This window comes from Leopardus geoffroyi, chromosome D2 (genome assembly GCF_018350155.1).
Source record: "Leopardus geoffroyi isolate Oge1 chromosome D2, O.geoffroyi_Oge1_pat1.0, whole genome shotgun sequence".
Lineage (NCBI taxonomy): Eukaryota > Metazoa > Chordata > Mammalia > Carnivora > Felidae > Leopardus > Leopardus geoffroyi.
The window spans coordinates 85,474,553-85,487,052 of NC_059334.1; the positions used below are offsets into that span (position 1 = coordinate 85,474,553).

At 57.5% G+C, this 12,500-nt stretch overlaps 1 protein-coding gene across 13 annotated transcripts in view; it reads right to left on the minus strand.

The window, feature by feature from the left end:
- The window catches only part of EBF3 (EBF transcription factor 3), a 128,011-nt gene that overhangs the window by 18,464 nt on the left and 97,047 nt on the right, over positions 1-12,500 (minus strand). For all 13 annotated transcript variants that reach the window (XM_045439253.1, XM_045439260.1, XM_045439264.1 and 10 more), the window contains one exon: positions 12,087-12,213. In XM_045439253.1, coding sequence (XP_045295209.1) covers positions 12,087-12,213 — 127 coding nt within the window. The remainder of the gene's footprint in view (positions 1-12,086; positions 12,214-12,500) is intronic.

The window sequence follows — 12,500 nt, forward strand, 5'->3', positions numbered from 1 at the left end:
CCCCCCCAGGTGCCGCCATCACTCCACCTCGAGACCGTCGCGCGTGGTCTGCAAACGCCTGTTTTCTCTCCCTTTTTTGGGCTTTAAAATGATGCCAGTTCCCCTACTTCATCATCAACCGTCTCCTCCAAGCGCATTTCATCTATAAGAAATTCAGATGCTCGGGAAATTAAAATTTCAAAGATCTGCTGCAAAAAAAAATCAATGGGGCGAGATCAATGCTCATAGAAATTTCATGAACTTTGAACTGATCCGGGATGATGATGAGAGAGGCCTGGAGTTTCAGGCGGCTGACGGCTCCGCGTGCGGATGAAAAGCGGCCCGCGCGGCAGAGAGGAGGGCCACGGTTTAGATGGGTTTTCGCTTTCATATTTTGTCCGACAAAAAAATTAATTTTTAGTCTATTTCAGTAACAAGCAAAAATAGAAGGAAAAAAAAAAAGCCTGCCTTCCCGACAGGATGTGCGAGACCCCCACTTCTTAAGAGCACCTAATGCTTTGCACATTAACGCGGCCACGAAATGAAATCGGTTCCCTTTGCAGCCGATTGCAGGTGCAAATTAATATTGTAAAATGAAGATCAATACACGGACAGGGCCAAATCAATACTGGCTAAATTATTGCTGCATTTTCCTCCTCATTCAAGATGAGTTGTGTTTTCCTCTCAAAGTCAATACTTTGCAGCTTTTCTCATTAATTTCTCAATAAATTTGGCAATGAATTTCAATCACAGAACTCGGCAGGGTGAGCCAGGCACCGTGGCGTGCACGGAAACACAAAGGCCACGGCGGTTCTGCGTCACGCACCAGAGGCGTGGGCCCCAGGAGCCCCCACCCGGCCCGGCCCCCCGGGTGGGCACCAACGGGAAGGCCTCGGGTCACCCTTCGCGGACGCCGAGCGGCTGACCCCAGGCTGCCCTCACCCAACTGACCTGGCCCTTCCAGCCCCCCCCCCCCCCCGCCACGGGTCCCCACCACCAGCAGGGGGATCAACCCCACCCCGGCCCGCCTCTGGTCCACGTGTGGCCGCCGCCACGGAAGCCCCTCCGACCCGCCAGCCGAAGGGTATTTTCTGAAAGCAAGACTTCCGAGGATGGGAAAAACGCCACGCTTGACTTCTAATTGGAAGTCAGGTGCCTCCCCGTTCGTATGGGGAATATTGTTCTGGTATTCACACACGCAGCCCAGCCCGGCCTGTGCACAGGGACCCGCTTCCATTCACCACCGCCTGGCAGCGGATGACAGCATTGTGATGTGACACCAAATGCAGAAAAGGGGACAGCTCATCTTCCTTGTTACCAAAATAATACCCTTGCTGACAACTACTGGATTGCATTCAAACAATTCTGTTTACATACCTCAAAGAATACGCTGGATTACAGCTTTCACAGCATGGCGAAACTACACCTGCCGAGCCCAGCCCGGCAGCTAAGGAAAACTAAGGCACCTGCGTATCGGCCGCCCTCACTTCTTGGACGGCTCCGTCTCCAGGGACGGGGAGTCCGGAGACAGACTCCCCACGGTGGCGGCTCCGGGGTGGGCGAGGGGCCCTGGCCGTCCCGCGACCCCCGCGACCCCCACCAAGGCTGTCCCGACAGACGTGAGCTCCCTCTACGTATAAAGAGCCTCCAAACAAGAGGAGAGGCCGGCCACTGAAACCGCGCTCTGTGCACGAGAGGTCTCGCGCTAGCCGTCATCCTTTCCCCGAGAAAGAAAAGTCAAGCGTCCTGGTGTTGCTAAACCTCTTAGAGATGGTCTTTCAAGGAAAGGTCTTAAAACCCAAACAGGCAACATAACGCTCTGTGGAGAACCATCCCGGCAATGGATTTGCACACTCTAAACCAGCGTAAAATCTCTGTTCAGACAGAAGCTGAAGAATGAGCTCTGAAAGTAATACCCGCCCCCCCAACTCCCAAGGCTGGGGGTGTTCCTGCTGCGGAAAGACCCCCGCCCCCGTGCCGCCAAAGCCAGCCAGCCCCCGCCCCACCCCCACCGCCGGCCCACACTCCCAGCCGTCCACTCGCTCGCTCGGGGCCCATCCTCCTCCCCGAGGGTGGGGCCGCCACCCTGTGGCACGGCACCCACCCCGCCCCACGCGAGGTGCACAGCAGCAGGAGGGGTCGCCACATTTTTGATGGGGGGGGGGGGAGGCCAAGGTGAATGTGACACCATCCTCTGTCCACACAAACGTTTAGGTGAATGTGACACTGTCCCGTGTCCACCCCGAGGTTTCAGCACCTGTGACTACCCACGTGTCTGTGAGCTGGTGAGCTGCACGGTATTCAGCCGTGCAGGGGAACGAAGACCTGACGTGGGTACCGTGCGGCCGACGTGCCACCGAGTGAAAGACGCCAGTCACAAAGGGCCACGTGCTGCGTGATTCCATTTACGTGAAACGTCAGGAGCAAGTGCGCGGCGGGGATCGGGGTCCTGGGAGCTGGGGGCGCAGGGGGAGGCAAGGGACAGGAACGGGGAACGCCCAGGGACCGCTCACGGGTACAGCGTTCCTTTCCGTGCAGTGAAAATGTTCCTGAATGAACGCTTGCACAACTCTGTCCACAGACTACAACCTACGAAGTATACGCTTCGGGTGAATTTTATGCTACGTGAATTCCATCTGCATAAAAAACCAGATTTCAAGTGAAGGTAGCATCTCTAATCTGGATTAGACTCTACACACCAGCTCTCCCTCCACTGAGGAAAACGCTCTTCCTGGTCGGAACGCCGTCTCGTGATAAGGACGCTGCTGGCACTTCTGTAAAGAAGAGAGGTCTACCCAGGGGTGAATGAGGCCGACCCCAGCTTTGGGGAAGGGGGGTTCACAGGGAAGGCCTCCCATTTACGGAGCTTAACGGCTTCCCAACATTACTGCCCTTTGCAGTCTCCACTCGGGCGGCCCCCACTCCTGGTTTTCAGGCTGGGTGAGGAACAGGAATGTTCTAAGGCAGAGCCCTTAAGGACATCACCAAGATTAACGTAAATGCTAGGATCCCCCAACCACGGTCCTTGCACACAGGACTCTGAGTTCCGTGCTCACGTAAAATGGTTTTGCTTCCACACAAGATGTCCTGAAATCCCACAGTGTACTGGGATCAGAAGGCCCCTGTGGCCTCACGGGACCTCCCCGCCACCCCGCAGCCCTGCCTCTCACCCAGACTGGCTCGGAGTTCCCACTCGGTCCACACTCTTCTCCCTGCCTGGAAACTCCCCACCCCTGCTGCCCACGCCCAGGGGCGGCCTCCCCAGCCACCCCGCACCACCTCCCTCCTAGAAGACCCCCGGTGCCTCGGCTGTCCCTTCCTCACAGAACTTAGCAACTTTTAGCACTGTTTTATTCACTTCTTTTCCATATCCTGTTCCGTTCCCATAAGACCATGAGTCAGCAAGACTATAAACGTGGCTCATGCATCAGACATCGGCCAAGTGCAGCCCAGAACCCGGCATCACGGCTCCTTCCTCTGCTGAGGAACCCACTGTCGAGGTCTGCCTCACCCCGAGCACCGGTGAGACCCAGACCCCTCCTTCTCCGAATCGCCTGCAGGGCCCCGCTGAGTACCTGGTGCGGGCAGGCATCGGGCAAACCCTGAGTGTTTTCCGACACCAGGCTAGATTCCAAATCGCGTGGGCAGGGAGCTTCACTATCGCGTCCTTCCACACCATGCTCGTCTTTAACATCGTTCCTGGTAGTCGCGTGTTCCAAGGGCAGAGGACAGGTGCCGCGAGCCTCTGCAGAACTCTGGGCCGTGAGGGGCGGGGGCGCATGGGTGACGGGGGTGCAGGGCCCCAAGCACCCCAGTTGTTCTCCACGGCACCCTGACGAAGCTCCAGAGACCTGGGGCGCTGTCGTGGGGACTGTGACAGTAGAACGTCAGCATGAGCCCCGCCCCCCCCCCCCCCACCACCCAGGCAGGGAGCCGTGGGACACTGCACCGCCACACCTCGTTTTCGTGGTATTTGAACAAGTCAACTCTGAAACGACCTCTGAATTTACAGGCTTTCGCCCGGGAACGTGCTGTCGTCCAATGCCAAGTACGTGGTAAAGCCGCGTCACGTAGCTCCTGCACCCACAGAACCGCTGTAGTGGCTGCAATCCCTTGGCCTGGGGCTTGTCCACCAGCCCAGCACCGAGGGGCCTAAAACTTTACATGGGATGTTTCTGTACCGGGGAGGGTTCGTTAGGAAAAGCACCAGTTGGTCTCCAACACCAGGGATGGACTGACTTTTTGTGGGAAAGCCTGTGGCTGCCTGCCAGTGCCGGGCGCCCAGATCCACAAGACTGGAGAGGGGTCCGACCCTGCAGGCCCCCAGCCCCCCACCCTCCGTCCAGTGTCCCTGGGGCTGCGATGAGGAGGGCGGAGGGGCATCGGGCAAGGGCCTTCTCCGTGGAGAATAAGGCGTGACAAGACAGAGAAGGAATCTGGCAGAATCCCCCGCATCTGGCCACCTCAGGGTCCTGACCTAGGTCCTCAAGGGTCATCCGACGCTCAGAGCGGGAGAGGACCCCGGCCCTGGGACCCACGCTCGGCAGCAGGGTTTCCGCGAGTGGGAGAGGTGAGGCAGGCCTGCCGCACGAGGGCAGGGGAGGGGGAGTCTGCACAGGAGGAGGGACAGACAGACCCACCGCCAGACTGCACCTTAAAGAAACTCCCTCTAAAGATGATTTACACCAATGCTTAGCACGATCTGCAGCGGCCAATTGTCTCCACGGGAGTTTCTGTATTTAAAGTTTAACACGGTCTGTAATGAGCCTTCCAGAGCATACGTGCAACACCACATACACTCAGGTCCCTTGTGGGGCCAACTTACTCCGTATGCTCGTTAAGAGTATTTGAAACTTCTATTTTTTTGTGGGGGGGGGGGAGGACAGCAAATCGTCCGCATCACTAATAGCTTTCCACTTTGTTCTTCTTTTATTGAAAAACCATTCTAAGAAAAGAATCACTCATTTTGCATTTTCTACAATGAATCAAAAAGGCCCAACTGATCTGAATGATCATTTCTTACAAGTACTTTTTCTCAGGCTGAGCTTTTGGGATCCAAGCCAACACGGAACAAGTGTGTACGGACAGGTGCACGGACCTTCCCCGAACAAAGCCCAGGCCGCCCCGGAGCTCGCAGGGGCGTCCCCGTCCCAGCCTGTGCGGCATGCCACAGTGGACCGCACTCGCTGTCCAGGTCGAGCCTGGGCCCTGCACCGTGCCCTGTGTCCAGCCAAACGGACCCGGCGGGAGGAGGCCGTGGCATCCCTGCCGGGGCTCGGCGACGTGTAGTCCTGGCTTCTGTTCTTCCAGGATCACAGAGACACCTAACCTCATCCCCTTCTTTAGCGCTGAAAGCACCACACGCTTCCGTCTAAGGTTCTCCACCGAAAGGTTGTTCCGACGCCTCCCTTGGTCTCCATCTCCGGACTCGTAGATTTTCGCCAGGGTGAGTTGCGTGATTTTATTTGTACGTTTGTTATCTCTGCTTTGCCGTGCACTTCAGCTGACTGTATTTCACGCTGTGCTTTCGTTCACCCGTTCCCCACCCCCGTGCCCTTTCCAAGCTGTTCTCAGAAACGCGCGAGGCATCCGTGCCAACCAGAGGCTCGGAACAGACCCCCACACGTGAGCCCATCCCCTCCCGGGACTCTCCCCGTGGCCCCCCAGGCGGGCAGGGAAGCCAGGGAGCCTGCCCGTGCCGGGGACTCAGCGGGCAGAGGGCCAGGCCCCCTCCTCCGCCCGTCCACGTCTCGACGACCACGGAGTGAAACCCGGATGACCCTTTTGTCCTTTGGGGAAGATAAATGGCTGTGTCCTCTCGGCTACATTTTGTCAGGTTTGGTGCCGGAGAGTCAATACCTTCACCTTGACATGGAAACTTCGTGATTTATCAGTTGGTTTCTCCTCCTGGGTTAGCGCGGCCCCGGGAAGCGCGGCCAATCGGGGCGCAGGGAGCGGACTTTGGTCACAGCCACTTGGAAAACAACCACAGCCCCTCTGATGACAGACAAATGTGTCTTGTTAGCAACTGCCCAAAAGCGCTTGACTTGTACTAATAACAAAAAGGCCATGCTGGTCACCGTGGGTCCAAAGACGAAGCACCCTGTCACCAGCCTGGTTGGGAAATTAGCAAATAATGTTCTTTTCCTTGATAAATGGGTGACAGCTCCCTCTCACCAATCATTTTTAACATTTTGATGCATGCCTACGATCCCACTGGAGGAGCAGAAAAGTTTACTGGCCCTCAATTTTCAGATGATGAATGGAAGTCTCTAAATGTGCGATTTCTGTATGAGGTATAGTTCATTTTAAGCAATTCTAGTAAATGGGTGTCACTGATTAGGACAAATAGTCTACTTGTGCAATAGCACAAGCGGTGTGTCTCATTCTCTGGGCCTCCTTCGAGACAGGAGGCAAGGGGACAGCGGTGACCCCGGTGGCCCTCCCAGCGCCAGGCCTGAGACGGGCATGTTGTGGATGTCCACACCGCCAGGGCCCAGGCAGCATGCCGGCAGGTTCGCTGATGTCCACCTGGCCTGATGCTGAACCGCACAGCGCAGAGGGCACCAGGGGGGTGCCCTCCCTTCCCCCCGGGCCCCGAGGAGTCCTGCCAACGACCCCAAAGATGACCAGCCAGCCCCAGGCACACACCGCCCCAGTCAGAGGGCAAAACTCTGCCCTCTAGGGGCGCCTGGGCGGGGGGGCTCAGTCGGCCGAGCGTCCAGCTTCAGCTCAGGTCATGATCTCGCGGTTTGTGAGTTCGAGCCCCCCATCGGGCTCTGTGCCGGCAGCTCGGAGCCTGGAGCCTGCTTCGGATTCTGTGTCTCCCTCTCTCTCTGCCCCTCCCCCCACTCGCACTCTGTCTCTCTCTCTCTCTCAGAAATAAACATTAAAAAGAAATCCGCCCTCTACCGCCAGTATGCAAACAAATGACAAGAGCCCAGGCGGGCTGCGTTGGGACAAGAAATGGCGGTGGGTGCAGGAGCTGTGTGCGAGGCAGACAGCTGTCCCGGCCCTCCGACTCCGGACAGGCCTAGACACGGCCTGAGCCGAAAACGCAGGCCCCACATCACAAACCTCACAGAAAAGCCAAGGCGTCTACCTGCCAGGGACCCTCCGACCGCCGGGTAGGAGCCGTGAACCCCGTCGTGGCCAACAGAGAGGAGCAGACAGGGAACAGCCAAGAGCCACGGGGCCTCACTGGCCACAGCAGACGGTTCCATGGCTGGAAGCTTCCCCCAACTCCAGGGCCCGTAATTACAATATTTGTTTCTCCACCAGGTCCACACATGTGGTTAAATATTTGTCATTGAAATAATCAGGTGGCTTCCATTGACGAGAAGCCATCAGCATCCAGTTTAGCACAGTGAAAACAGTATGATGGGGGAGGGGGGGACCTAGGAATCATTTGTGCTGTGGGTACAAGTAATCTGTCTGAAGAGCGCCGGCCAGGGGGACGGCTGGTTGGGGCTGCCTGTGGTCGAAGGGCACTATTGACTCTACAGCGTGTCACTGTGCTGTTGACAGAATCACATCTGAATGCACACAAAAGATCTTTAAACCACTTCAGAAACATGAGTGCCTTTCAAGGGGTGACAGGAGGTGGGGGGTAAACGGTGGAAGTCTGCCGGAGGCCACAGAAGGCCCTGGGCGCAGAAACAGTCACCCCGTAGGGCCAGGACAGCACCTGAGGACAGGGCGGTCCCCGCCTTGACACGTCCCCCGTTTAAGGCACAATCTGACTTCAAACAAACAACAACATAAATACTGTATCGGAAAGAACACAAACTGTTAGCAATTACTGGCTGAGTAATGATTTCACAAGCCGGAAACTGAATGCACATCTTTGTGCAGAAAATAATCGTCTTCATGTCCCCGCCAAGTAAACGCACTGCAGACCTGAGCCTGGCCCACGCGTGCAGCGCTCCGGCTCCCGCCGCGGCCGCTCTGGACATGCCGTTAACTGCCAGGACCTTGATCCGTAACTGGCTTTGGCCTGTGGCACACAATATGTCGTCTCCCGGTAATTTGTGATAATTTCTGTAATCGAGCAAAAGAAATCTCTAAAATGAAGGTGGGTCAGCCAAACATTCAGGCGCAGGACGTCAACCCTAAGAGCCCCCCACCCCCACCCCGGGAGACACCCGCGGGACGATGCTTGAAGGGGAGCCACGACGGACCAGCTTCGGTGTGTCTGTGCCCCCAGGAAACCGTTTCGCCACGTGGACGCTTCGCGGCAACAGCGACAGTCACATTCGTGCAAGAACGCCTCACACGCAGAAACGTGTCTGTGAAACGAGTTTTCGTTCTAACGTAATTTCAATTAGAAGCGTACAAATCCCAATTTGTCTCAATCAAGTAACGCGGCAATGCCTACGTCCTAATTGAAAAATAATTTCTTACTGCTCTTAACAACTTGATGCGTTTCTCCTGGTGAAGTTATGAATGTGAAACCGTTTGGTCGGCCCATACCAGGAGTTTCTCAGGTAGGCTACCCTAGGACTAGTCTAATTACTATTAAACGAGCAAATGACACGCTATCAGACAAATATTAAAACAAGCATTGCGCTCAGTTATTAATTTGCACGATTCACTTTTAAATGCAGCAAATATCTCATTAATTTAATTTTAGGTGCCTACCCGTTTATATTGCATTTTACAGTCTAAAAGGCAATTTACTATTAACTGGCAATTACATACAGAGTGATTGTTAATTCTGCTCCTAAGTGCTAGCCGCTTGAAAATTGTTCTCTCTCTCTCATTTTTGACCTTCTTACAACAGGGGTGAGACGCACTGGGAATACAAAGGACCCGTGTGGAGGAGCCGGACAGGTCACTTGTGACTCCTTCTTTTAATTCACCATGCTAATCAACTGAACTGCCACTACCTCCCAAGGTAATTCGGCCTTGATAGTGGTTCAAAGCCGCAGGCCAGAGGGCCCGGAAGGACGGACAGATGGATGGGCCAGGGCAGGGGCAGCAGAGAGCACCCACACCCACTCTGGGTTGACTGATCGGGTCTGGTTCTGAAAAAATCTGGTGTTTCTCAGATCACTGTAAACAGATCATTTAGGCCTTTTGCGTCTGGCGGGCGGGGCCCCTCCTCCTCGGGCAGGTTCATTATCCCGGGGCCTGGCTGCCTCGGCCGGGAAGGTTCACCGTGAGGGTGTCCCGGCAGCCTCCGGGACTGATAGGAGCCAGATGCCCAGGGGACGGCGCCCTCCCTGCAGGGGCTGCGCGCCCGTGTCCCGACGTCCAGAAGGGCTGGCTCGATTTTCAGGGGGGAGAGTGCAATTCCCAGTGATTACTTCATTGTCCCCATCAATTTCAGGGCAATGCAAATCAGACAGAAGCTTCCAGGTCAGACAGGTTATGACCCCACCTTTCCTCTGCTCCCTGAGAGTGTACGGGGCCCCGTATCCCTTACACAGCGTTTGAAATGTATAGTCCCGTTAATGATTGAGGCTGGGGGTGGGGGGGCAATAGATTAGCCTCCCGCTCGGAAAGCCTGAGCTCACTGAATGGCCTCATTGAAACGCCCATTCGTGGGAGAACTCTGCATAGGCAGAGGGGACCCTGAACCCGTGGCCCTAGAAGCCCAGTCAGCGTGGGGGTGGGGGACACGACGTCCACCCCACAGAAATGGAAGACAGCACCAGGGACAGCGGGTGGCAGCCGGCACTCCTGGGGGATAACCCTGGAACGGCCCAGACCCGGGAGAGGAAGCCAAGGAAGGGGTTGTGCACCGAGAGCCACCTTGGCACCCAGCCAGCCCCCCACCCGGGCAATACTGCCACTAGGGGCCCTGCACACGTGACCCCTGCTGGCCAGTGACAGGCGGCCCCACCCCCACACAGTTTCCCATCTTTCCTGTGCTGGGCTCCAAAGCTCAGCCCGGCCCCTCCTGCAGCCGGAGAGCAGAACCGGACCTTTCTGCCATCACGTCCTTCTCACAACGCCACTGACCCGCCCCCCCCCACCCCCACCCCCGCCCAATCCTGCAGACGCGAAGGTCTGATCTATGACAGCAGCCCCTGAAGGCACCACTGAGGCCTCGAACCAGGATGATGGGCAGACTAACTGCTGTGGGAGAGCCCGTCCTCCGTGTCTGTGCAGATGGGCAGGTCGGGCTGGCCGCGTTCGGACACGCTCACGGCAGGGCCTTCCACCAGCCAGGACGCCCATATCACGTGGCAGACGCGTGAGCCCACACACAACACGGCTGGTGAGGAGACAGGAAACGTCTCCTCCTTGGACGAGCCGAGGCCCCTGACGGCGGTCACCCTAACCGTCCACAGAAGGTGCCGCCTGTGAGAGCCCACCTGGGGCAGACGTGGCCCCTAAGTTCTCCCTGACCTACACAAAACCCACGGGGGCAGGCCGGTGAGAAAGCAGGACTCAGAGGGATCAGGAGGCACCGGGCCCAGGACCTCCGGCCAACACCAGGCAGAGGGGAGCTTGCACAGCATCAAGTTCACAGGCCAGAGACGTGCGGTGCCCGTGAGCTGTGAACACGGAGGGGCACAGAGGCCCCACTGGGTACAGGACGGAACTCTGGCCACACCGCCCAGGGACCTGGCACCCGGCTGGACCCACCACCCAGCACTCGTCGGAGATGCGTGGACACTCCCAAGATGCCCCACGTTGCATAACCCCATTTTGCATGAGACACACGGGGGGCCTCACAGACTCGAGGAGCTGACCCTCTCGGTGTCTGGATCTTCCCAGGGAGCCAAAAGCGCCCAGACCCCAGCAGAGGGCCCAGGACGCGCACCCATAGCTTTTAGCTACGTCCACTTCCCCCTTGTTCCTTGGCCGTTCTGGGCTCCTGGGAGAGTGTGCTGGTCCCATAGGAGGAACAGCCCTTAGCGTGGACACCTCCTCTCCCACCTTGACCGTGTGGCGGGGCGCTGGGACAGACAGCAGAGGAGGAAACGCCCCCTGATCGAGGACCCCAGGTATCGCTGGCGGCCAAGCTGTTAGGGGTCTGGACGCCTCTGGGGACGACAGTCATGGCTCTGAGAGGACCCAAGTCAGGCCCACCCCTGAGGTGATGTCGGGCCTATGGGAAGCGGTGCTGGAAGAATGTTCAGTTTTCATCCCACACCCATTCGACCCTTCCTACAAGGGGGAGTGCGTGAGTAAGCGCTCCTTCCCCTTCACACCCCTACGCGGACAGCATCCCTCCACCCACCCCCCGCCTGGTGGACCGAGAGGCCCACATCCCAGAGGGAGGGAGGCCGCACCCGCTCGGGGGCATCCTGCAGCCAGTGACGGCGTGTTGTCAAGCCCGCGCCCAGCCCAGGCTCCCGGCACGGACCCCCCGGCCCCCTCACCACACCACCACGTCAAGGCCACGGTAGGAATAGAACAAGCACCCATGCCTGCCGCCTCACGGGGTCTTGGCAGGTGCTGCCCAGCGGTACAAACCCTTCTCAAACGTTACAACTTTTGCAGTTGGCTAGGAGGCCATCAAAACGCAAAGACACCTTGAGTTTATTTATGGCGTTTGTCAAGAGCAACCTCGGACACACGGTGTTAACTGAGCACCTGTGTGGGCAGAGCGTCGTATAAAACAACTCCGCGTAATCTCAGGGGCGACCCTGTCTGGTGACACAAGTTTGAGACCCTCCCGGAAAGAGGATCACAGCATAGGGCCTGGAGCAGACACCTGGCTTACCCCCGTTTACGGCGTGTGCGGCCTCAGGCACGTGACACGTACGTAATCTCGGAGTCCCAACTTGTGCAAGTGAGCGGCAACGTCACCAGCAGCCACGCGGAGTGACGGCGCGGGCACACGGGTAGCCGCCCGATGTGGGCTGGAAGTGACTTGTCGCTGACGAGGCCACCGCCTTGCTTTACGGGCCGGAAGGCCAAGGTGCACGGATGTGGGGAGGGGCCTGGACCACACGGCCCGAGGGGGCCGCACCCATCCACAGCTTCGCCAACTCAGACGAGGATGCGGAAACCGTGCGCCCGACTGGACCAGCCCTTGGGCCCGGGGGACTTTGCCTGTGCTCACGGGGGACCCGCCTGTGCAGGCCCAAGGGGCCCTCTCCCAGCCTGTCACGGGGAGGAGACATCCAAAGTCGGAAACGTGAACTCACCGGTGTAGACAAACCGCCCAGGAGCACCTTTACAGAACTGCTTGGATTTGTAGGACAGGGTCACTTCAACGACTCCAGGAATGTGCCGCGGTGGGGTCTGCACGCGGATGGCATGGGGGGTGATGAGCTACAAGAACCACACAGTGAACAGGCTTTCAGAGGCGCTGGCCGGGTGGGCGGAATTACCAAAACGAGCACAAATTGGACCATCGTCCCGGAATGTCCCGGAATGTCCCGGAATGTCCCGGCATGCTCTCTCCTCGCTGTCACCCAGACACTGGGGATCTGCCGTGTTCTTTAAGAAAAATATCTGCAAACGATCCCGGGTTTTACTTTGCAGGAAAGGCCACAGGGCATCATTCATATGAAAATTGCCACCATATGTCTCCTTAAACCCGCTTCTAGTAATTCTAG